Genomic DNA, 24,800 nt, shown 5'->3' with positions numbered 1-24,800 from the left:
ACCACAGATATTTTAACTTCATGTCACTGTATACTGCATTTTCATCCTCCATTAGACATCCAGATGTCTAACACAATAACAACTTGTGATTTGTCTAAAGGCTGGAAACTAATCGTGTATTAGCTGATGATGGCCGTTAAGGGCCGAAACCGGTACTAGTGTAATCTATATATTATAAATCATGTATTGATTGGTGGAAAAACACATTTCTTGTCTATACATTGAATCTATCAATACGGAAAATGAAATTTATAAAGAATAATATTTATAAACAAGAAAACTTAATTTCACAGTCCTAGCGTGTCGGCCTACCACTGCAGGGAGCGTCAGTCGCAAGCCAATCTTTGATGTGGGCGTGTGCTTGTTTGGATCGTGCAACAGTAGCTCTTGTGACGTGTTGGTGCTTAATTTTATTTTTGTAAGTGAAATGTGTAACAACATACGTAAATTAGGCCTACTGTACGTACTTATACAGCTGATATGTCGGTACTTAATTTAACGTTCATAAGTGCATTGTGTAACAACATACATAAATTAGGCTTACTGTACTTATGCACTGTGGTTTGCAGGACATTCAATTATGAGGAAGAAAGCTAGAGAGTTTACAAATTACAAATGATTAAAAATTAAAGTTTATTGAGAAAGCAGATCGCCCAGATGTTGGACATTCCTGCGATAACTTTAAACATAATTGTAAGCAATGTGTATAGTTCGCATCTCCAAGAATGTTTTTCCTTGATGTTTTACTATGTTGGTGTTATTAAAATGTATTACTTATTTATTTATTTCATTAATGATAATTGTAAACACAGGTTTCTTTGTTTTCATCATTATTTTTACGTTCAAACAAAACTTTAAATTTAACAGCATAGTTGTTTTTTCATTTTTTAGCATGTTCCCTCTTTATGACATTTTTTGCAGTCCCCACAAAAACGTCCTAACCAGTTTTGGCTGTATACCTTAACAGAACATAAAACAATGAAAAATCAATTTACAATGTCTACACCTATTTGGATTCCATTCCATTTCTATAATTTTATTCTTTTTTCTGGAATTGCACAATTGTATCTACTTTCAGCTTTGCAATCACTGTTTAGTGAAAAAAAGATCCCTTATGCATCCAAAAGCTATTTGTCGACCTACTTATTTAATATTTTTTACAACTCATAGAGAACACTGATTCTAATAAACGTATTTGAGAGATTGGATGATCGAGTCTTACTTCAAAACCAAATTTGTAGCCAAGGTGAAGAACTTCCCTACAACGAGCAAGAAGAGCAGTTCGGTCTGCATCGTCCATATCACTCATATCCCACTCGTCACAAATCTTCTCAACAGCTTGGATGGTAACCGCGATATCATTCCGCAGAGTCAGTGCTCCTTGCTGAAATTATACATATATCTCAGTTATTTACATTTCCTTTTTACAGGATAAACCAGGGTTCGTTAAATAAAGTGCAATTTTTAAAATTAAAATTAGACCTTTTACTTACTGGTGATTTTTTAAATCATTAATTTCAACTTAACCTGAAACTGGATCCTACATGCTTGTATTTTATTTTTTATTTTTTTTATTTTTTATTTTTTTAATATGTAGACTGACAATTTACTTTATTACATTTGTGCCTAGACAAGCTATGTAGGTGGCTTTAAGATATTTTGGCTGCCCTGAACATTTTGTAGGACAAGACAGAGCACTCCACAATGGTATGGTTGGACAGGTTGTGAATCAAAATGATATATCAGGAGATTGCTATTTGGCTTCAGCAAGGCTGTGCCCTTGCTCTCATCCTTTCTGCCGTTTCTCTATGAGAAAACATCGACTAACAACATAGGTGTGAGAATCATACATTGCTTTGAAGGAAGACTTTTTAATTAAGCAAGACTCCGTTCAAAACGACTAATCAAGCTCACCCATCTCACACGCGTAAAAAGCTACAAATCCTTCTAGAATGCATTGAACAGTCTGGTATGACCATAAACACTCAGAAACCTACAGTGCTTGCACGATTTGCCCCCTGGAACTATCTTACAATCTCAAATACATGTCTGGACTAAGTAACACACTTCCCCTATCTTGGAAGTATCCCCTCGATACAATGTACTTTGGAGAAGTATGTGAAAAACTGAATATGCACTGCCTACGTAGCTTTTCAATATTTTTCCCTATGAGATTTTCCTGAATAAAGATACAAGAATATGCACAGAGAATTATACTTGAAAAAGAAACAACCTAATTAAAATAGAAACAATTTAAGTTGTTTCTTTTTCAGGTATAATTCTGTTACTATATGTTTTCTTTTTCACATTGTTTATAAATTAGTTTTGGCAGACTGAAGAACGTAACAGTTATAAACTAACTGAGTTTGAAAAGAGATATCACAAAAATATAGATTTTGTTCAGTGAAATTAGGACTGCCATTTGGTCTTGTGATGCTACTCTGCTTGTGATGCTCCTCTGAAGTGTTCAAGAAGACCATGGATGAGCAAAGGCATGCTGAACCAAACCAAACCAAACCAAACCAAACCAAACCAAACCAAACCCCATGGCACTACAGCCCTTGAAGGGCCTTGGCCTACCAAGCGACCGCTGCTCATCCCGAAGGCCTGCAGATTACGAGGTGTCATGTGGTCAGCACGACGAATCCTCTCGGCCGTTATTCTTGGCTTTCTAGACCGGAGCCGCTACCTCACCGTCAGATAGCTCCTCAATTGTAATCACGTAGGCTGAATGAACCTCAAACCAGCCCTCAGGTCCAGGTAAAAATCCCTGACCTGGCTGGGAATCGAACCTGGGGCCTACGGGTAAGAGGCAGGCAAGCTACCCCTACACCACGGGGCCAGCCATTCTCAACCAGAAGACCACACAAACGTCTCAGGATGAGTGACTTTGATAACACTATGCTTTGGGATTATTTTTAGGCAGCATTTTTAATACGTGTGGATTTGAGGCCTAATATGTAATATTACATTATATTACTGATTTTGGTACAGCTTTTAATTTTTTATTTTTTGCAACTTTTAAAACTTAGATTATTGTGCCTTTTTGATCCAACTTTTGCATTTAAAATTCCTAACTCTACATATTACAAATCTCACAAGGCAACCACAAAATTCCTCACATGCAAATAAATGTATTTTAACCTAAAAGAACCATCATAAAGAGCAATTACTACTCAATCATTGAATAAAATCTGCACAGATTCAAGAACAATCAATATGTAGCACACTGTTGCCAACCCAACCAAAACCAAACCCCATGGCGCAACAGCCCCGAAGGATCATGGGCTACGAAGCGACCGCTGCTCAGCCCAAAGGCCTGCAGATTATAAGGTGTTGTGTGGTCAGCACTACGAATCCTCTCGGCCGTTATTCTTGGCTTCCTGCCTCTTACCTGGAGGCCCCAGGTTTGATTCCCAGCATCTGAAGGCCAGTTCGAGGTCCACTCAGCCTACATGATTACGATTGAGGACGTATCTGACACTCATTACTTGTAGCTCATTATATCAATTGGCATGGTGCCTGGGATTTATTTGCTCATCTTACCATAGATGGGAATTTCCGTAACGCTTACCATAATGGACTGTTTCCGAGAAAAGCTTTGGAAGCTTGGATAAAACAGTACGAAGATAAAGAGCTTAATAGTAGCACACCTTCAGTCCTATATGCCTTTCTTGTGCGCACACGTTTCTATGATTAATAAACAAACAATTTTATGTGTGAAAGAAAAGTGTGAAGTGTCTTATAAAAATAATCAGTATCCTTGTATCCTTTTAGTCAGTAGAACATTGCCAACCATTTTTCATTGTTGTGGAGGGGGGGGGGGGGAAAGATAAGCAGAGGAAATGATGATTATTTTCTTTCTTTTTTTTTTTTTCAATTTGATTTAAGTCGCACCAACACAGATAGGTCTTATGGCGACGATGGGACAGGAAAGGGCTAGGAGTGGGAAGGAAGCAATCATGGCCTTAATTAAGGTAAAGCCCCAGCTTTTGCTTGGTGTAAAAATGGGAAACCACGGAAAACCATCTTCAGGGCTGCTGGTAGTGGGGTTCAAACCCACTATTTCCCAAATACTGGATACTAGCCGCACTTAAGCGACTGCAGCTATCGAGCTCGGTTATGATGATTATGATGATCCTGTTTCTTGACGGGGCCTAACATCGAGGCCATCAGCTCTCAGCAGAGGAAGTATTGGAATATGAAACATCTGTTACAGGGTTGTTCTAAAGCAAAATACAAACATTTTAAAATTAAATTTTGAATTATACTTTTCTAGAAATCCTTAGCGTATATCACTATGTAAATATGTGATTCAAATTGCTGTTTTAAAATAGTGACCTCAATTTAACACCACCCTCTTTAATGCGCCAACAAATACTCTGAACGAACCGTAGAGTTACCAATGAGGAATAACTGTAACTGTGTTGAATTTACTATGCAAGTTATCAGCCTTATCTTGGAATTGAGCTGAATGTACAGCAGCCATTTATGTGTGTGGACTAATTGGGCTACTCTACTGTACATTAAATCAGATGATGATGATGATGATGATGATGATGATAAAGAAAATTAGAATGTAGTGTGTATTCTCCAATTTCTAGTTGGTTACTTTAGCAATCACCTTTATTATTTTTGTTATATTTCTACTTTACAAGTGATCTCACCTTAATCTGATCACCTACCCAAATTCATTTCAAAACTTCATCACATTATGACTGACTGAAAAGCCCAAGTTAAAATATTAACTTTCAGTAAGCAAAACTGAATATTATGACTTTTAAACAAATGTTTTTAATGGAAAGATTTCTTACTTTCAGGTGATTCAGAGCATCATTGATGACATCTTTTGTTCCTTCTTCTCCATCCTGCACGAAGTCCTCCTTCTCCAAATCCTTAACAATAGTCTTTGCAAAACATATAGCCTTCAATGAGCGCTCACGAATTTCATTGGTAAGACTCTGAAACTCTCGACATGTCAGCATCACAACTTGTCTGCAAAGTAAATGAACAGCAGAAACTGTAACATTTTATGATCAAAATTAAACAGTATATTACATTTATTCAGATGTGAACAATCTCATATTTCTTTACAGTTATTCACAATAAGTGCCTTTGCTCGTTGGACCTAGTGCTTACAGTGCACTATGGGCTAGATTAAAATTGACCTCTCTCAGTCTCATCCTTGCCTTTGACAATATGAAATTCGCTCAGGTATGAGTAATACTAGCAGTGCTATTCGTTACATAGCAAGTCCCTGTTTTGAATGGTATGCAAATGACGTTCATAGGGTCGGTCGGTGCTTGAATTTCAGCAGACTTGGCAGACTGATATATGTAATAGCAATTTCTTGCTTGGTGAGGAAAACAATAGGAAACCATGTCACACATTTTCCTAGTAAGCCTCTTCAGTGATGTATAGGTCATCTATGACAGCTGATTGTACAGCTGTAGAAGATAAAACCAGCCTTCGGGCTGAATACTGAACGCACGTTCACAATAATTTATGAGTCCGTACAAAAATGTTCAATTGTATCCAAAATTATTAGAAAATTTTCTATCATCTTTAACACATTCACCACAAAAAATACAGATTGATGTTTACATTTTTAACATCTATAGACGTTTTAGAACACTGGTTCAAATAGCTCCTTATATTTCCCATTGATGGAATCCAAATGCACGAAAACTTGCCACATCAATCAATAAAACTTTGATTTATCAATTTATGTGCTTAGTTTTGACAGTTTAAAATGATTATATTATTTCTGATAGGTATCAGGTAGGAATCCCTTTCCGAGGCACTCCTACCCAGGGAGTGGCGCCCCTGCCTATGTGAGGCCCATAGCGCTCTGACCCGGTGTGTAACACCTGGTAAGGGACCTAGCTCATGGTTACAGGATCTAAAAAGTGTAGGAATATGTTAAAGAAAGGAAAGAGCCATGAAAACTGAAAGACTTCTTTTTTTTTTTTTCAATTTGTTTAACGTCGCACCGACACATAGGTCTTATGGTGACGATGGGAGAGGAAAGGGCTAGGAATGGGAAGGAAGCAACTGTGGCCTTAATTAAGGTGCAGCCCCAGCATTTGCCTGATATGAAAATGGGAAACCACGGAAAACGATCTTCAGGGCTGCCAGCAGTGGGGTTCGAACCCACTATCTCCTGGATGCAAGCTCACAGCTGCACGTCCCTGACTGCACAACCAACTTGCCCGGCGAGAGACTTCTAAGCTAAGGCCTCCAGTAGGAATTGCATTAAAGGAGAATTGGCTTCTTCAGCCACCTACGAACCCGTAATTGACAACTTTGATGCACTCAGAAGACTATTATATTTGACAACGAGTGAATGCCTATGATGCTGACCGCCAGGGTCAGAAAGATACAAAAGCAGAGAAAACAGCAAATCAAGCCTGGCCCACCTCTGCCCTGAGAAATTAATCTGGTACTCATTCTTGGTGTAGGCTGAGTGAATCTCAGGGCCATATGAACCTCCAGAAGTGGAAATCTTGTTTCTTAAATTTTTCGACTTCCTGATGGGGAATCAAACCCACTTCTTTCGGGACGAACCGAGCATGCCTTTACCACCTCAGCCAGGCAGCCCTTAAAGAGAAGATACAAATCGGTGGAAACAATGTCAAAAACAGCAGGCATTCCATAACAGGCACATGCATCTCACAATTCCTGAGAGATCACAAAGGATGGTTTGAAAATCAACACAACATTTACCTTTTACTGAATGTGTACACATTCTTACCTTATAAGTTGCTGCTCTTTACTGTAATTAAATATCTGCAGCAAGTACTTACCAGAGTAGACTGATACATATTTTAACCAAGGCATGAAGCAAAATCAGATGAATTGTGGTACAAAACAACCAAGCAAACTCCGATCAGGAAAAGTTGATACCCAAAATATAATGTTTGGGTCTGGACTTACTTTGTTGAAGAGTCTTCATCCAACACATCTCCAGTTTGCATTTGCTGGATCAGTTCTTTTACTCTCGTGGCTAGGTGCACTCCAATAGTTTCCAGCACTCCACTGGCTATGTGACTGAAACAAGTAAGCAGCCAGTATATTAGACGGGAAGAAAAGTGGGAGATGCTCTTCACAGCTCTAACAAAAATATATTTTGCTAGTGGTTTAACATCGCATTACCTCAAATAGGTTTATGGCAATATGGGATAGGAAAGGGCTAGGATGGGTAAGGAAGCAGCTATGACCTTGATTAAAATATAGCCCCAGAATTTGCCAGCTGTGAAAATAGGAAACCATAGAAAACCATCTTCAGAGCTGCCAATAGTGGGGGGTTCGAACCCACCATCTCCTAAATGAAAGTTTACAGCTATGCAGCCCTTACCACACTGCCAACATCATCAATAAATGTTGCAAATGAGAATTCTCGGATCTCCTTGCATGTGAATCATCAACACGTTTTTGAAAATTACTTTAGTCTTTTCTGAGAACAACGCAACTGGAGGGTGTATTGTAGAGATAGGATAGGAATGGTAGGAGTGGGAGTATTCATTCTGTAAAAGAAGAATTTGTAAGCTACAAAAAAGTTAAAGATGACAAACACGAAATTCTAGGAGTAAGGCTCATCTCCAAAGATAAAAGGCAACTTGATGTCTTTGGAGTGTACAGACCGGGAAAGGGTAGTGCAGATGATGATTCAAAATTATTTGATAAGATAATCAGCTATGTGGGAAACAATAAGGAAAGGAACGTGATTGTAGCGGGTGATCTCAATTTACCAAATGTCAATTGGGAAGGTAATGCGAATGACAGGAAGCATGACCAACAAATGGAAAATTTAATATGAGAAGGACAGAAAGTGATGGAACCAACTAGAGGGAAGAACAACCTGGACGTGGTGCTGGTAAAACTAGATGAGCTGGTAAAACTAGATGAGCTCTATAGAGAAACCGAAGTAACAGACTGTATTAGTGATCATGAAGCTGTTTTTGTCATAGGTAAAAATAAATATGATAGAAAGGAAGTTCTTAAAAGAACGAATACTAGGCAGTACCATATGGCTGATAAAACAGGCATGAGGGAGTTTTTAATAAGTAACTATGATCGGTGGAAAACGGTAAATAAAAATGTAAACAGACTCTGGGATGGGTTTAAAGCAATTGTAGAGGAATGTGAAAATAGGTCTGTACCTTTAAAGGTGGTAAGGAATGGTCATGATCCACTATATTATAACAGAGAAGTAAAGAGACTAAGAAGGAGGTGCACGTTGGAAAGAAATAGAGTTATTTTTGCTATTTGCTTTACATCGCACCGACACAGATAGGTCTTACGGCGACAATGGGACAGGAAAGGCCTAGGAATGGGAAGGAAGCGGTCGCGGCCTTAATTAAGGTACAGCCCCAGCATTTGACTGGTATGAAAATGGGAAACCACGGAAAACCATCTTCAGGGCCGCCGACAGTGGGGTTCTAACCCACTATCTCCCGGATGCGAGCTCACAGCTGCACGCTCCTAACCGCACGGCCAACTCGCCCGGTGAACAAGAGTTAGAAATGGCTGTGGAAGTAAGGAGAAATTGAAGGAACTTACTAGGAAATTGAATCTAGCAAAGAAGTCAGTTTAAGGATAACATGATGGCAAGCATAATTGGCGGCCATACAAATTTTAGTGAAAAATGGAAGAGTATGTATAGGTACTTTAAGGTAGAAACAGGTTCCAAGAAGGACATTCCAGAATCATTAATGAACAAGGGGAGTGTGTATGCGAGGATCTTCAAAAGGCAGAAGTATTCAGTCAACAGTATGTAAAGATTATTGGTTGCAAGGATAATGTCCAGATAGAGGAGGTAACTAATACTAAAGAAGTATTAAAATTTACCTATGACAGCAATGACATTTACAGTAAGATACAAAAGTTGAAAACGAGAAAAGCAGCTAGAATTTATAAGGTTTTGGGGGATATACTAAAGACAATAGGTTGTTTGATTATTGTTTGCATGAAGGAACTTTACCAAATGAATTGAGAGTTGCTATAGTAGCCCCTGTATATAAAGGAAAGGGTGATAGACATAAAGCTGAAAATTACAGGCCAGTCAGTTTGACATGCATTGCATGTAAGCTTTGGGAAAGCATTCTTTCTGATTACATTAGACATGAAGTCAAATAAATATTAAAGTTTATTTATTCCACCTTTCAATACATAAAAAGAGATAATGAATTAAATAAAATTATAGGGACATGTTTCGCCCTTTAATTAAGGGTATCTTCAGCCTTAATCTCAAACTGAAAGTTAATTAATCAGGTATCTGATTGTAAATTAAATTACATATGAATGTGAAGGAAATGTTGGAAATGAGCGAAATGGTTGACAATAGTTATGAAATTCTTAATATCAAGCCTTAATAAAGTCTAAAATACAAATATTTGTAAATTTATACACTTTCTTGAATGTAGTTAAGAAATTACTGAAATGAGGCCTTAATAAAGTTTAAAATACAAATAGTCGTGAGTTTATACACTAGAGGAAACTTTTGGATCTTAAACAGATTGAATGTCAGAATAATAATAAAAATGTAGTTGATAATTCCAAAAGGAGTATTAAAACATATTAAAGCTGGTAAAGAGACGTTTCTGTTGCTCACTTCAAGTGAGCCTATTGATGGTTGAGGCCCCGCTTTACTTATTTCAACGTAACAATTTATTATAAACCTCACTTGAAGTGAGCAACGGAAACGTCTCTTTACCAGCTTTAATATGTTTTAATACTCCTTTTGGAATTATCAACTACATTTTTATTATTATTGTGACATTCAATCTGTTTAAGATCCAAAAGTTTCCTCTAGTGTATAAACTCACGACTATTTGTATTTTAAACTTTATTAAGGCCTCATTTCAGTAATTTCTTAACTACATTCAAGAAACTGTATAAATTTACAAATATTTGTATTTTAGACTTTATTAAGGCCTGATATTAAGAATTTCATAACTACTGTTAACCATTTCGCTCATTTCCAACATTTCCTTCACATTCACATGTAATTTAATTTTCAATCAGGTACCTGATTAATTAACTTTCAGTTTGAGATTAAGGCTGAAGATGCCCTTAATTAAAGGGCGAAACATGTCCCTATAATTTTATTTAATTCATTATCTCTTTTTATGTATTGAACAGGTGGAATAAATAAACTTTAATATTTATTTGACTTCATTGTACATTTCAATACGGACCTAAACATGAGAATTATTACATGTAATACATTAGACATGTTTGCAAAATTAATAACTGGTTTGATTGATCTGAGATTATACCCATGTAGTTTCTAATTACAGTAATTAAATATTTAACAAGTGTGCAGCACGTGGGGATACAGGCTATAACAATAAGATATGGCCAAACGTTCAGGACATATTCCTCACACATAGAAGAAAATATGTTATATGGACATGGGTCTGGAAATGCTTTATTTCCATGTTAGAACTCATTTCCTACAACTCTGCATAAAATATTAACCATGGGATAACGCACAGAAACAGAATGTATGTATGCGCATACCACATGAAATTTGTTAAAAATGAAGCCATGTTTTCCAGTGTTGACTTAGTTAAATGTAGCAAAGGCTTTTCAGTCTGTCAAACACATAGCAAATACAATGTAAATTAAAACACTAAAAGCATATCTGTAAAACACACACTAACATACAAAGAATGACATGTTTCGTTCTACAAGAACATCCTCAGATTCTATCAAATCACTTAAAATAAGCTTATATATGTACAGTATTGTTTACGTAGCGTAAACTTGTCAATGATAGAGAGATGAGTGATAACATGAAACAGTAATGACAAAAAATAAATTATATACAATTATAATATAGTGAAAAACTTACGTATTTATCTAGACTGCCGATGTTAAGTCTGTTGTCACCAAACACTATTTCAGGACTGTGGTCATGGAAAGATTGTGGTGAGCCACGCTGTGCGTGGGGAGGGGAGGGCAGGACAGGGAGGGGCCTAGTAGATCGATGTGGATCTCTCCTATTGGATGATAAAATCGGGTAGACTATAGAGTGGAGAGGGGGGGGGGGGGGGAGATGCAGGGCGGAGCGGCTGGAGCGCTGTGGAACTTTCCATCAACATTGGAGGGGGGGGAGAGATGTTAATGACCTATTTCATGTTAATTGTACCTGTATGTAATATGGATGAATGTAATTATTATAATTTTTATTATTTATAATAGGTGAATGAAGTACGGAACGGTATTATTATTATTATTATTATTATTATTATTATTATTATTATTATTATTATTATTATGAAAAAAGCAATTCACCTTCCGTCAACATTGGAGAGGGGAGAGAGGTTATTGACCTTTTCCATGCGAATGTACCTTTATGTAATATGGATGAATGCAAATTAATTACGCCACTCAATACTCGGCAATGAAAACAGTTAAGAACAAAATTAAAAACGACAACCTTATCATCACGAAAGCGGATAAAGGTAACACAACAGTCATAATGAAGAAAGACGAATACATAGAAAAAACAATAGAATTTATCAACAACAACGGTATTCAAGAATTGCAACGCGACCCTACAAATAAATTTCAAAACCAAATAAAGCAAACTATCAAGGAAACAGACTTAATTTTCACGAAACAAGAAAAAGAAAGCCTCATAATCAAAAATCCTAAACTCCCCACACTAAGAGCCCTGCCCAAAATACACAAAGAGCTTTGTCCCATTAGACCAATAGTAAATTTTAAAGGTGCGCCAAGTTACAATGTAAGCAAACAACTGAACATCATTCTAAAAGAGAAAATTTCACTTAAAGGAGACAGATCAATTAAAAACAGCCTAGAACTAATTAAAGAATTAAATAAACTTAAAATAACAGAGAGCACACGTATGATATCCTTTGACATCACTAACATGTACACCAACATACCAATAGATGAATCCATTAAAATTATCGAAAACCTTCTTAAGGAAAACACCTCTCTACAAGAAACCAAAGAAATTATTAACCTTCTTAGAACAACACTACACCAAAATTGCTTTGCATTTAACGACAAAATCTATTGCCAAACAGAAGGGTTAGCCATGGGCTCACCGTTGTCAGGTATAATAGCAAACATTTTTCTCAATAACTTCGAAAACATGTTCTTAATGGGCCAGCTTTCAAAAGGAATCTTACATTGGAGCAGATTTGTGGATGACGTCATATGCATATATGATAATGACGTCACTAATGCAGACCAGTTATTAAACACTCTAAATTCTTTACACAAATCCATCAGCTTCACAATGGAACCAGAAAATAACAAGAAAATAAACTATTTAGACATCACAATCAACAGGAATAATGACAACCTATCTTACAAGGTATACAGAAAGCCCACTCAGACGTCACACACTATTGACAACAACTCGAACCACCCATACACACACAAAATAGCAGGACTGAATACAATGATACATAGAGCTATTTCCATACCAATGAGCACAACAGATTTCAATGAAGAAATGCAAATAATTAAACAAATCGCGAAAGAAAACAACCATCCTCCAGGCACAGTGGATAAACTTTTAAATAAACATAAGAAAAGTCGTCGGGAAAGCACCACACACGACAAAGAAAACTACGTGGTTCTCAACTATGTTAACAATAACACATACAAAGTAGCTAACATTTTCAAGAAACAAGGTTTAAAAGTAGCTTTTCGAACGAATAACACACTACAGAGACACTTCAGCAGGTGCAACTTAAACAAAAAGGACCCTTTCTCAAAGTCAGGAGTGTATGAACTCAAATGCCAAGAACCTAACTGCAACGCCACATACATAGGTCAAACAAAACGTAATTTCCATACAAGATACAAAGAACACAAAAACGCGATCAGATATAATCGGCATTCAGCCTTCGGGGAGCACATCTACGACTGTTCACACCATTTCACAGACATCAACACTGATCTAAAAATTTTACACTTCGAAAATAAAAGTAAATCTTTGAATATAAAAGAAGCAATAGAAATTTACGTCGCAAAAAATACTAATGCCAATAACCTGAATGAGCATACACATTTAAATAATTCCCCCCTATTCGCTCTACTCACATAATATCTAACAACACCTACTCCTTAATTTGCTTCTATCGTAAATAATAATAATAATAATAATAATAATAATAATAATAATAATAATAATAATAATAATAATAATAATAATAATAATAATAATAATAATACACATTTAAATAATTTCCCCCCTATTTGCTCTACTCGCATAATATCTGACAACACCTACTCCTTAAATTGCTTCTATCGTAAATAATAATAGTAATAATAATAATAATAATAATAATAATAATAATAATAATAATAATAATAATAACGTCCCTTACTTTATTCAACTAAAATTTTTAATTTGCATTCATCCATATTACATAAAGGTACATTCGCATGGAAAAGGTCAATAACCTCTCTCCCCTCTCCAATGTTGACGGAAGGTGAATTGCTTTTTTCATAATAATAATAATAATAATAATAATAATAATACCGTTCCGTACTTCATTCACCTATTATAAATAATAAAAATTATAATAATTACATTCATCCATATTACATACAGGTATAATTAACATGAAATAGGTCATTAACATCTCTCCCCCCCCCTCCAATGTTGATGGAAAGTTCCACAGCGCTCCAGCCGCACCGCCCTGCATCTCCCCCCCCCCCCCCCCCCCCCCCCCCTCTCCACTCTATAGTCTACCCGATTTTATCATCCAATAGGAGAGATCCACATCGATCTACTAGGCCCCTCCCTGTCCTGCCCTCCCCTCCCCACGCACAGCGTGGCTCACCACAATCTTTCCATGACCACAGTCCTGAAATAGTGTTTGGTGACAACAGACTTAACATCGGCAGTCTAGATAAATACGTAAGTTTTTCACTATATTATAATTGTATATAATTTATTTTTTGTCATTACTGTTTCATGTTATCACTCATCTCTCTATCATTGACAAGTTTACGCTACGTAAACAATACTGTACATATATAAGCTTATTTTAAGTGATTTGATAGAATCTGAGGATGTTCTTGTAGAACGAAACATGTCATTCTTTGTATGTTAGTGTGTGTTTTACAGATATGCTTTTAGTGTTTTAATTTACATTGTATTTGCTATGTGTTTGACAGACTGAAAAGCCTTTGCTACATTTACCACATGAAACTATCAGTGTAATGGTGGGATGATGTATGTATCAATACTAACGGAGGGCATTTTGAACATTTCATGGAAGAAAGAGTTTCTAACATGATAAACAGTCATAACCAATTTTAACTGATTCACATATTTCTGTCGCTGTTTTACCACGTTTAAAATTAAATCTAATGACCGTCGGATCCTGGAACTTCAAATTAGTGAAGATTCGCAGAACTTATCTGTACACATTTTTTAGCAACAGTTTTTTAAAGACATAACAACACTGGATCTGCTTAGGACAAATTTTGTAGACACGTGTTTATAAGTGAGTGGACAGCAGTAATAAAGCAGAAGAGTACTCACAAGAAACATAATCCACCTGCTGTCCATTCATAGATTTTACCAATACGAATTTCCTCCCACACTTCATTTCATATTCCCACATCTGCAGTTAAAGTATGTTTATTGTTTTGGAGTTTCAACTTCATGACATCTTTAAGTTCAGAAGCCATGCTAGACAGCATACTTACTGAGTGAGTTGGCCGGGCGGTTAGGGAGCGCGAAGCTATGAGCTTGCATTCGGGAGATAGTGGGTTTGAATCCCACTGTCGGCAGCCCTGAAGATCATTTTCCATGGTTTCCCATCTTCACACCAGGCAAATGATGGGGCAGTACCTTAATTAAGGCCACAGCTGCTTCTTCCCCACTCCTAGCCTTTTCCTATCCCACTGTAGCCATAAGACCTATCTGTGTCGGTGTGATGTAAAAGAAAGAACCAACAACAGTATACTTCCTCATTTGAGGGCCACCACTTAGCTTGCTTGCTTGCTTGGTTTAGTGCTGACAACTTGTAACAACAAAGCAAAGGAATACCTCTCTCATTTGTGCATGTAACCTGGTATATTACATACTAACTACAGCAGTGCTTAACTGCGAACTTCAAATTCAGTTCTCTATGATGTACATTAGAGCTAAAGATACAAAATGATCTATGGACACTAGAATGAGCAAACTACTTCCCTTACTAGTACAGATACAGATGTGACCTGACTCACCAGAAACTTTTGCCCATGAGAGCATGAGCTCCAGGGATGTCCTTGCAAGTTGCCTTCACAAACTGCCATTCCTCTTCCAGTACATTCTTCTGGAAGCGTTCATGCTGCACCAGAGGGACCCACTGCCGCAGATAGTCTAAGTACATCTGGAATATTAGTAAATGCTTAATTAGAGGCTTCCAGTAAGACAAGCCATTCATCATCAACTGGAAAGTGAAACAAGGTCATCAGGAGTAGAAAATAAATAATTGGGAAGTTTTACATACAGTTGGTTAACAGGTAGATTGAAAGGTAGAGACAAGTATTAACTTATTACATTCCTCGGGCATCAATCAAGGGTTAAATAGAGCCCGGGGAACATATACAAATTTCAACTTTGATTCATGTACATGATCGGGATTTTAAAGTTTTGAGTGAAATATGAACCTGCTTCCAGGCCAAACAGATTCCATTTCATATATGACCAAATACTTTTTCAAAAGTAAAATCAAATGTATTTGCAGATTCATTGGCTACAGAGTGAGTTCAGATTGGATAGAAAGTTTCTTATAAAGCATGGGAATTCCATCAAGTAATGTAATGCATTATAATTAATGAAATGGCAAAAAGAAGTTGCATATAAATAACATACTAATAAAGTAAAGGAAATTTCAAATACATTGTCAGCTTTTCTGCCAAGGAAAAAGACTACAAAAAATCCTTAGAAGAAGGTAACAACTGCAAAAAGTCATTCTAAGAACATATGAATCAAAGTTTCTCAATTTATGAGGATGAATTTTGAATGGTTCATCTGATTCCTTATTTCACTATATCCAAGAGGAACTTGACCTACAAAGCACAGTATCCTTATGTATAATTCCATAAGGAACACCAAATTCAGGGAATTTGGTTTATTGCACTACCTTGGGAGATGGCACATCTTCAGATCATAATTCCACAAACTTGGTAAAAATATAAATGTTCCTACAAGTTTCACTACGTCATTTAAATTTTCAATAACTATAGAATTGATTTTTGCAATTGATGGCTTAAATGTAATATCAGTTTGAAAACTAATTATTAAAAAATCCCTCATGTACAAGGCTGTATATGCTGAGCTAAAGCTGCTTCTGACTTAAAATTCAATGGCTGGACAGAAGTCTTGAGACAGCTGAGTGCGAGGGAGAATCATGTAACTTCCTGCTGGTTAGTAGGTTCGATTCAGCCTGACCACTGGCCGCTCAACTCCTTTATGGACTTGGCTTCAGTTTTAGTTAATGGTGCCTGCATGGTGGTACATGTTTTAATGGAAAACAAAGTTAAACCGGAAGTTCTTACAAAGCTTGGAAGAAGCAATATTGTTTTCATGACAAAAATAAAACTAATATCAACTGACCCAAATATGTGAAGGTTGTAGTTCCCATTAAGACTAGCATTTTGCTGTGACTATAAATATAGGGCCCTTCAAAAAGTGCACTGGTTTTGATATGTCAAATTATGAAATTTATTTTTCCAAAACATATTACTAAAATACATTAACACGTTCATCACACGTTCCCATTTCAGGTACGGAAAATGACGTTATGCATATGACGTCCCCTACCGTGCTGGCATGTAAGAACTCTTTCCATAAAATTTGCTATGAGTGCCTGACAAGATTCCACTTGCATTTTGCCAACAACTCAGTGAATTTCCTCCCTTCGGGGTTTATTGACAAAACACGAATGATTTTTTAAGATAACCCCAAAGGAAAAATCACAAGGGGTTATGTCAAATGACCTTAGTGGTAACGGTTGGTCACCAATATGCGAGATGAGGCGATCAGGAAAGCTCTCATGCAGCAACTCAATCGTTTCACGGGAAGTGTGACAGGTGACACCATCCTGCCGAAATCAAACCACAAAAAGTCTCGTATCAGCACACGGTATCGGTTTCCATTAACTGACACAGCTTTCCCTGCCTCATCTTCGAAAAAATAAGGGCCGATGATGCTGCCCATGCAAAACCCACACCAAACCATCAGTTGCTGTGGATGCATTTCCTTTCATGAACCAAGAAAGGATTTTCTGATCCCCAGACACAGCAGTTCTGTTATTCACAAATCTGTTTATGTGGAAGTGCGCCTCGTCACTAAAGATGATGTTCCTCACAAGGCCGCCTTCCTCCAATTGTCTCCTCAGGAACCAGTCAACAAAATTTCACCTCTTCTTGTGATCGGCCACTTTCAGCTGCTGCATTAACTGAATTTTGTAAGGGTGGTAATGGAGATCAGTAATGACTTCGTAATCTATAATCTTCATTTCCGTATTGACAATTGCACAATTAAAAATAGGAGAGGATTTCCACCAATCAATACTTATTTATTGTACACATTAAACTACAGGACCGGTTTCGACCTCATATTCAAGGTCATCTTCAGCTGAACCATATATACATATTAATATAATGAAGCTTTGATTAAGATTGTGGTGTTGAAGGAATGCCATATGATGATGATGTACATTTAGTTACATACAAATGGGGCACGTCTTAGTGTGAGCTGGCGTATATGTCATTCTGTGCAATATTGCAACTGTATGTCTAAAATGTTGAAGGTCTTAAAACTAGTGTATAAAACACGTCTTTTCCTAAACTAACTTATATATATGTACAAGATAAAAACAATACATAAAAACACTTCATGTACATGAACATTCGTTCTTGCTTGGTGGTCAATACATCGACTAACTTCCGTATTTAAGTCTTATTCACAGTTGTACACTTCAGCTGCTATTCATAGAGTTTGTAAAATTGCATGGATAAAAGTTTTGTCTTCCTGTGCGTATGTGAGATAAAACACTTTCAATTTAAAAAGGGTGCCAAATGTATGGATGAAATTCAAGTAAAATATGTTCAGCTCTGCTGTGTGTGTTGCCCTTTTATAAGAACCAGTTCATGTTTACTTATTGGCGTCCGTAAATCTGGGTGACATTGGTTTCAAAGTAGTGGCTCCTTTCCCATTTGTAGCTGTGCAATGATGTTATGTTTATCTGTGGAAGATAAGATTGAGTTATAAATGATATTGTGCGGAGGAATGTCTAAGGGTTATGTGTGTGAATTGGAATATGTACTTACTGTTGTTGGTGTAGCTGAGTTGTGTTTGACATGCGAGCTTGTAATGTACTACTTCGTGTTCTTCTTGGGCTTATGCTAGCTGCTGTGAGGGGAAGGAAAGGAGGGGTAGGGAGAGTTGTTGTTGTAGGGGTAGGGATGGAGCTGGGTGTGTTGTTTGGTGTTTTTCTGTTGCTTGTTGCATTGTGTTTATCGATTAACTTAAGGTAAGGGTTTTTTAAGGCGGGGATAACTGTATTGAAGATGATGTTAGTTTTTTCTGTGATTTCATTTATGTTGTAATTTGGATTGGTGTACTGATCCAAAGTGATGTAGAATTCTTCTGTTATGTTGAGCAGGGGGCCTTTGGGGTTTATGTTTAGGATTTGCATATCGTTATCGATGTTTGTGAAACTGTGTTTATAGTCTGCGACATGTTGTCCTATTGAGGAAAAATGATTGTGTTTCACTGCATTTATGTGTTCGTTATATCAGGTTAGGAAGTTTCTACCGGTACGTCCGATATAGCTGGTCTCGCAGTTATTACATTTGATGCGGTATACCCCTGAGTGGTTGTATTTGTTGTTGCTGTTGATTGTCCTGATATTGTGTATGATGTTGGTACTATTGTGTGTAGTTCTGAATGCTATTCTTAGGTTATGTTTTTTAAAAATGTTAGTTATGGGGTATATGTGTACATTGTTGAAAGTGAATAGTGCATAGTCTTTCTTGGGTTCGTTTACTTTTGTTAGTTTGGTTTTGGGTTGGGATTTTATTTTGTGAATGATTTTGTTAACCATGTCTTTCTTGAATCCATTGTTTTTAGCTATGTCATGAATTAATTGTAATTCTTTGTTTAGATCTTCTTTTGTTAACGGTATATTGAATGCTCTGTGTATCATGCTATAGTAGGCTGCTCTTTTGTGTATGTTGGGGTGAACGGAATCCATTTTAATTGTATTTGAGGTATGCGTGGGTTTTCTGTATATTCTGTAAGAAAGGTGGTCATCATGTCTAGTAGTCGTTATGTCCAGGTAGTTCAGTTTGTGATTGTTTTCGGATTCCATGGTAAATTTTATATGGGTATCTATTGCATTAAGTTTATCTAATATATCAGTTTCATTTGTGGACCTATTGTCGAGGATAATAAAGATATCATCAACAAATCTACACCAAAAAAATATATGGTCTATTTTGTTGATGAATGTGTGCTCTAAATAGTCTATGTAAATTTCGGCAATTATACCAGAAGCGGGAGATCCCATTGGTAAACCCTGTTGCTGATAGATAGTATCATGGAATTTAAAGTAGTTGTTACTAATGGCAAAATTAAGTAGTTTAATGAACTCTTCTATTTCCAAAGTGCTTAGATTGCTATGACTTTTTAGGTTAGATTCAATGATTTCTATTGTTCGTTTTGTGGGAATATTTGGGTACATGTTTATTATGTCAAATGATGCGAGTTTGTGATATGGTTCAATCTTTAATCCTTTTGTCCTATTACAAAATTCTATTGAGTTCCGTACTGTTTTATTAGCTAAGAATACGTAGTGCTTTTTGAGAAATCGTTGAATAAATTGCGAAAGTTTATAGGTTGGGCTTGCTCTGTAGTTAATAATGGGTCTCATTGGAATATGTTCTTTGTGTATTTTGGGATAAGCTTTAGCAGTAGGTATTTGAGGATTCATTGCTATAAGTTTAGAGGATTCTACTTCTGTTAAAAGAAAGTGTGTATTTTTTAATAGGGTTTTGAGGTTCCTTTGTATGTTATTGGTCGGGTCTTTACGTTTGATGAGGAAAGTGTTATCTTGAAAACATTCTTTGGTTTTCAATATGTATTGGTCTTTGTCGATAATAACTGTGGTATTGCCCTTATCGGCTTTCGTTATTAGTAGATTATTCTGTTTTATCTTGTCTTTGAGTTTGTTTATGTGTACTTTGTTGGTTGATTTATTATTTTGGGAGTTACTGTGAATTTTGTCAATATATTGTGGGAGCCTTTTTTTAATATCATATCTGACTTCGTCTCGTAGCTCATGTGGGACTTTCTGTATGGCGTTTTCTATTTCGGTGATAGTAGTTGTAATGTTCTGGAAAGTTGATGTGTTACCCCAATTGTGCTTGGGTCCCTTGCTCAAGATAATCGTTTCCATTTCGTTAAAAGACGTATTTGTGAGATTTTTTACGGGTGGGTGGAATTTGTGTTCAGTGATTTCATTGGAAAAGGTGGCAGAGTTCGTGTTCGGAGTTTCGGTTTTTGGGTTTGGTTTGGATGGTTGTTTAAGTGCTTCTAACTTCTTATTTAGTGTATTCTGTTTTTTGGTGGCTAAGTTCCTGATTTTTTCTGTCGTGATCTGCTGAAAATTATCCCAATAGCTATGTGGTAACTCGTTAGATGCCTTTAAATGTATTCGGTATAGTTCGTTGTTAAGATGTTGTTTTTTACGGTATAAAAACTTAATTTCTTCTTTCAGCCAGATTTTGCTTGTTCTTTTTTGCGTATTTTGAGTTTGTTTAGTGTGTCTGTGTTTATTGTTATATTTTCTCAGGAATTTAGGTGTTAAGTCATTTTTTAGACATTCCTTCAGAAAAACAATGCTCTTAATCGCATTCGTTAGTTTGATCTTTAAGTTTCGAAATCTATGTGCGCTCCATTTTGCCTGGTTGGCTACGATATCGTAATCTATAATCTTCATTTCCGTATTGACAATTGCACAATTAAAAATAGGAGAGGATTTCCACCAATCAATACTTATTTATTGTACACATTAAACTACAGGACCGGTTTCGACCTCATATTCAAGGTCATCTTCAGCTGAACCATATATACATATTAATATAATGAAGCTTTGATTAAGATTGTGGTGTTGAAGGAATGCCATATGATGATGATGTACATTTAGTTACATACAAATGGGGCACGTCTTAGTGTGAGCTGGCGTATATGTCATTCTGTGCAATATTGCAACTGTATGTCTAAAATGTTGAAGGTCTTAAAACTAGTGTATAAAACACGTCTTTTCCTAAACTAACTTATATATATGTACAAGATAAAAACAATACATAAAAACACTTCATGTACATGAACATTCGTTCTTGCTTGGTGGTCAATACATCGACTAACTTCCGTATTTAAGTCTTATTCACAGTTGTACACTTCAGCTGCTATTCATAGAGTTTGTAAAATTGCATGGATAAAAGTTTTGTCTTCCTGTGCGTATGTGAGATAAAACACTTTCAATTTAAAAAGGGTGCCAAATGTATGGATGAAATTCAAGTAAAATATGTTCAGCTCTGCTGTGTGTGTTGCCCTTTTATAAGAACCAGTTCATGTTTACTTATTGGCGTCCGTAAATCTGGGTGACATTGGTTTCAAAGTAGTGGCTCCTTTCCCATTTGTAGCTGTGCAATGATGTTATGTTTATCTGTGGAAGATAAGATTGAGTTATAAATGATATTGTGCGGAGGAATGTCTAAGGGTTATGTGTGTGAATTGGAATATGTACTTACTGTTGTTGGTGTAGCTGAGTTGTGTTTGACATGCGAGCTTGTAATGTACTACTTCGTGTTCTTCTTGGGCTTATGCTAGCTGCTGTGAGGGGAAATTCCTGAGAAAATATAACAATAAACACAGACACACTAAACAAACTCAAAATACGCAAAAAAGAACAAACAAAATCTGGCTGAAAGAAGAAATTAAGTTTTTATACCGTAAAAAACAACATCTTAACAACGAACTATATCGAATACATTTAAAGGCATCTAACGAGTTACCACATAGCTATTGGGATAATTTTCAGCAGATCACGACAGAAAAAATCAGGAACTTAGCCACCAAAAAACAGAATACACTAAATAAGAAGTTAGAAGCACTTAAACAACCATCCAAACCAAACCCAAAAACCGAAACTCCGAACACGAACTCTGCCACCTTTTCCAATGAAATCACTGAACACAAATTCCACCCACCCGTAAAAAATCTCACAAATACGTCTTTTAACGAAATGGAAACGGTTATCTTGAGCAAGGGACCCAAGCACAATTGGGGTAACACATCAACTTTCCAGAACATTACAACTACTATCACCGAAATAGAAAACGCCATACAGAAAATCCCACATGAGCTACGAGACGAAGTCAGATATGATATTAAAAAAAGGCTCCCACAATATATTGACAAAATTCACAGTAACTCCCAAAATAATAAATCAACCAACAAAGTACACATAAACAAACTCAAAGACAAGATAAAACAGAATAATCTACTAATAACGAAAGCCGATAAGGGCAATACCACAGTTATTATCGACAAAGACCAATACATATTGAAAACCAAAGAATGTTTTCAAGATAACACTTTCCTCATCAAACGTAAAGACCCGACCAATAACATACAAAGGAACCTCAAAACCCTATTAAAAAATACACACTTTCTTTTAACAGAAGTAGAATCCTCTAAACTTATAGCAATGAATCCTCAAATACCTACTGCTAAAGCTTATCCCAAAATACACAAAGAACATATTCCAATGAGACCCATTATTAACTACAGAGCAAGCCCAACCTATAAACTTTCGCAATTTATTCAACGATTTCTCAAAAAGCACTACGTATTCTTAGCTAATAAAACAGTACGGAACTCAATAGAATTTTGTAATAGGACAAAAGGATTAAAGATTGAACCATATCACAAACTCGCATCATTTGACATAATAAACATGTACCCAAATATTCCCACAAAACGAACAAAAAAATCATTGAATCTAACCTAAAAAGTCATAGCAATCTAAGCACTTTGGAAATAGAAGAGTTCATTAAACTACTTAATTTTGCCATTAGTAACAACTACTTTAAATTCCATGATACTATCTATCAGCAACAGGGTTTACCAATGGGATCTCCCGCTTCTGGTATAATTGCCGAAATTTACATAGACTATTTAGAGCACACATTCATCAACAAAATAGACCATATATTTTTTTGGTGTAGATTTGTTGATGATATCTTTATTATCCTCGACAATAGGTCCACAAATGAAACTGATATATTAGATAAACTTAATGCAATAGATACCCATATAAAATTTACCATGGAATCCGAAAACAATCACAAACTGAACTACCTGGACATAACGACTACTAGACATGATGACCACCTTTCTTACAGAATATACAGAAAACCCACGCATACCTCAAATACAATTAAAATGGATTCCGTTCACCCCAACATACACAAAAGAGCAGCCTACTATAGCATGATACACAGAGCATTCAATATACCGTTAACAAAAGAAGATCTAAACAAAGAATTACAATTAATTCATGACATAGCTAAAAACAATGGATTCAAGAAAGACATGGTTAACAAAATCATTCACAAAATAAAATCCCAACCCAAAACCAAACTAACAAAAGTAAACGAACCCAAGAAAGACTATGCACTATTCACTTTCAACAATGTACACATATACCCCATAACTAACATTTTTAAAAAACATAACCTAAGAATAGCATTCAGAACTACACACAATAGTACCAACATCATACACAATATCAGGACAATCAACAGCAACAACAAATACAACCACTCAGGGGTATACCGCATCAAATGTAATAACTGCGAGACCAGCTATATCGGACGTACCGGTAGAAACTTCCTAACCCGATATAACGAACACATAAATGCAGTGAAACACAATCATTTTTCCTCAATAGGACAACATGTCGCAGACTATAAACACAGTTTCACAAACATCGATAACGATATGCAAATCCTAAACATAAACCCCAAAGGCCCCCTGCTCAACATAACAGAAGAATTCTACATCACTTTGGATCAGTACACCAATCCAAATTACAACATAAATGAAATCACAGAAAAAACTAACATCATCTTCAATACAGTTATCCCCGCCTTAAAAAACCCTTACCTTAAGTTAATCGATAAACACAATGCAACAAGCAACAGAAAAACACCAAACAACACACCCAGCTCCATCCCTACCCCTACAACAACAACTCTCCCTACCCCTCCTTTCCTTCCCCTCACAGCAGCTAGCATAAGCCCAAGAAGAACACGAAGTAGTACATTACAAGCTCGCATGTCAAACACAACTCAGCTACACCAACAACAGTAAGTACATATTCCAATTCACACACATAACCCTTAGACATTCCTCCGCACAATATCATTTATAACTCAATCTTATCTTCCACAGATAAACATAACATCATTGCACAGCTACAAATGGGAAAGGAGCCACTACTTTGAAACCAATGTCACCCAGATTTACGGACGCCAATAAGTAAACATGAACTGGTTCTTATAAAAGGGCAACACACACAGCAGAGCTGAACATATTTTACTTGAATTTCATCCATACATTTGGCACCCTTTTTAAATTGAAAGTGTTTTATCTCACATACACACAGGAAGACAAAACTTTTATCCATGCAATTTTACAAACTCTATGAATAGCAGCTGAAGTGTACAACTGT

At 36.3% G+C, this 24,800-nt stretch overlaps 1 protein-coding gene across 2 annotated transcripts in view; it reads right to left on the bottom strand.

The window, feature by feature from the left end:
- Positions 1-24,800, bottom strand: part of Mekk1 (mitogen-activated protein kinase kinase kinase 4) — a 258,470-nt gene that overhangs the window by 91,981 nt on the left and 141,689 nt on the right. For both annotated transcript variants that reach the window (XM_067152711.2, XM_067152712.2), the window contains exons 12-15: positions 15,235-15,380; positions 6,937-7,050; positions 4,815-4,995; positions 1,223-1,384 (exon numbers count right to left, since the gene is read on the bottom strand). In XM_067152711.2, the coding sequence (XP_067008812.2) occupies positions 1,223-1,384; positions 4,815-4,995; positions 6,937-7,050; positions 15,235-15,380 (603 nt within the window). The remainder of the gene's footprint in view (positions 1-1,222; positions 1,385-4,814; positions 4,996-6,936; positions 7,051-15,234; positions 15,381-24,800) is intronic.

This window comes from Anabrus simplex, chromosome 8 (assembly GCF_040414725.1).
Source record: "Anabrus simplex isolate iqAnaSimp1 chromosome 8, ASM4041472v1, whole genome shotgun sequence".
Taxonomy (NCBI): Eukaryota; Metazoa; Arthropoda; class Insecta; order Orthoptera; family Tettigoniidae; genus Anabrus; species Anabrus simplex.
Note: the sequence above shows the minus strand (reverse complement) of the source record. Positions and strands in the feature narration are given on the sequence as shown.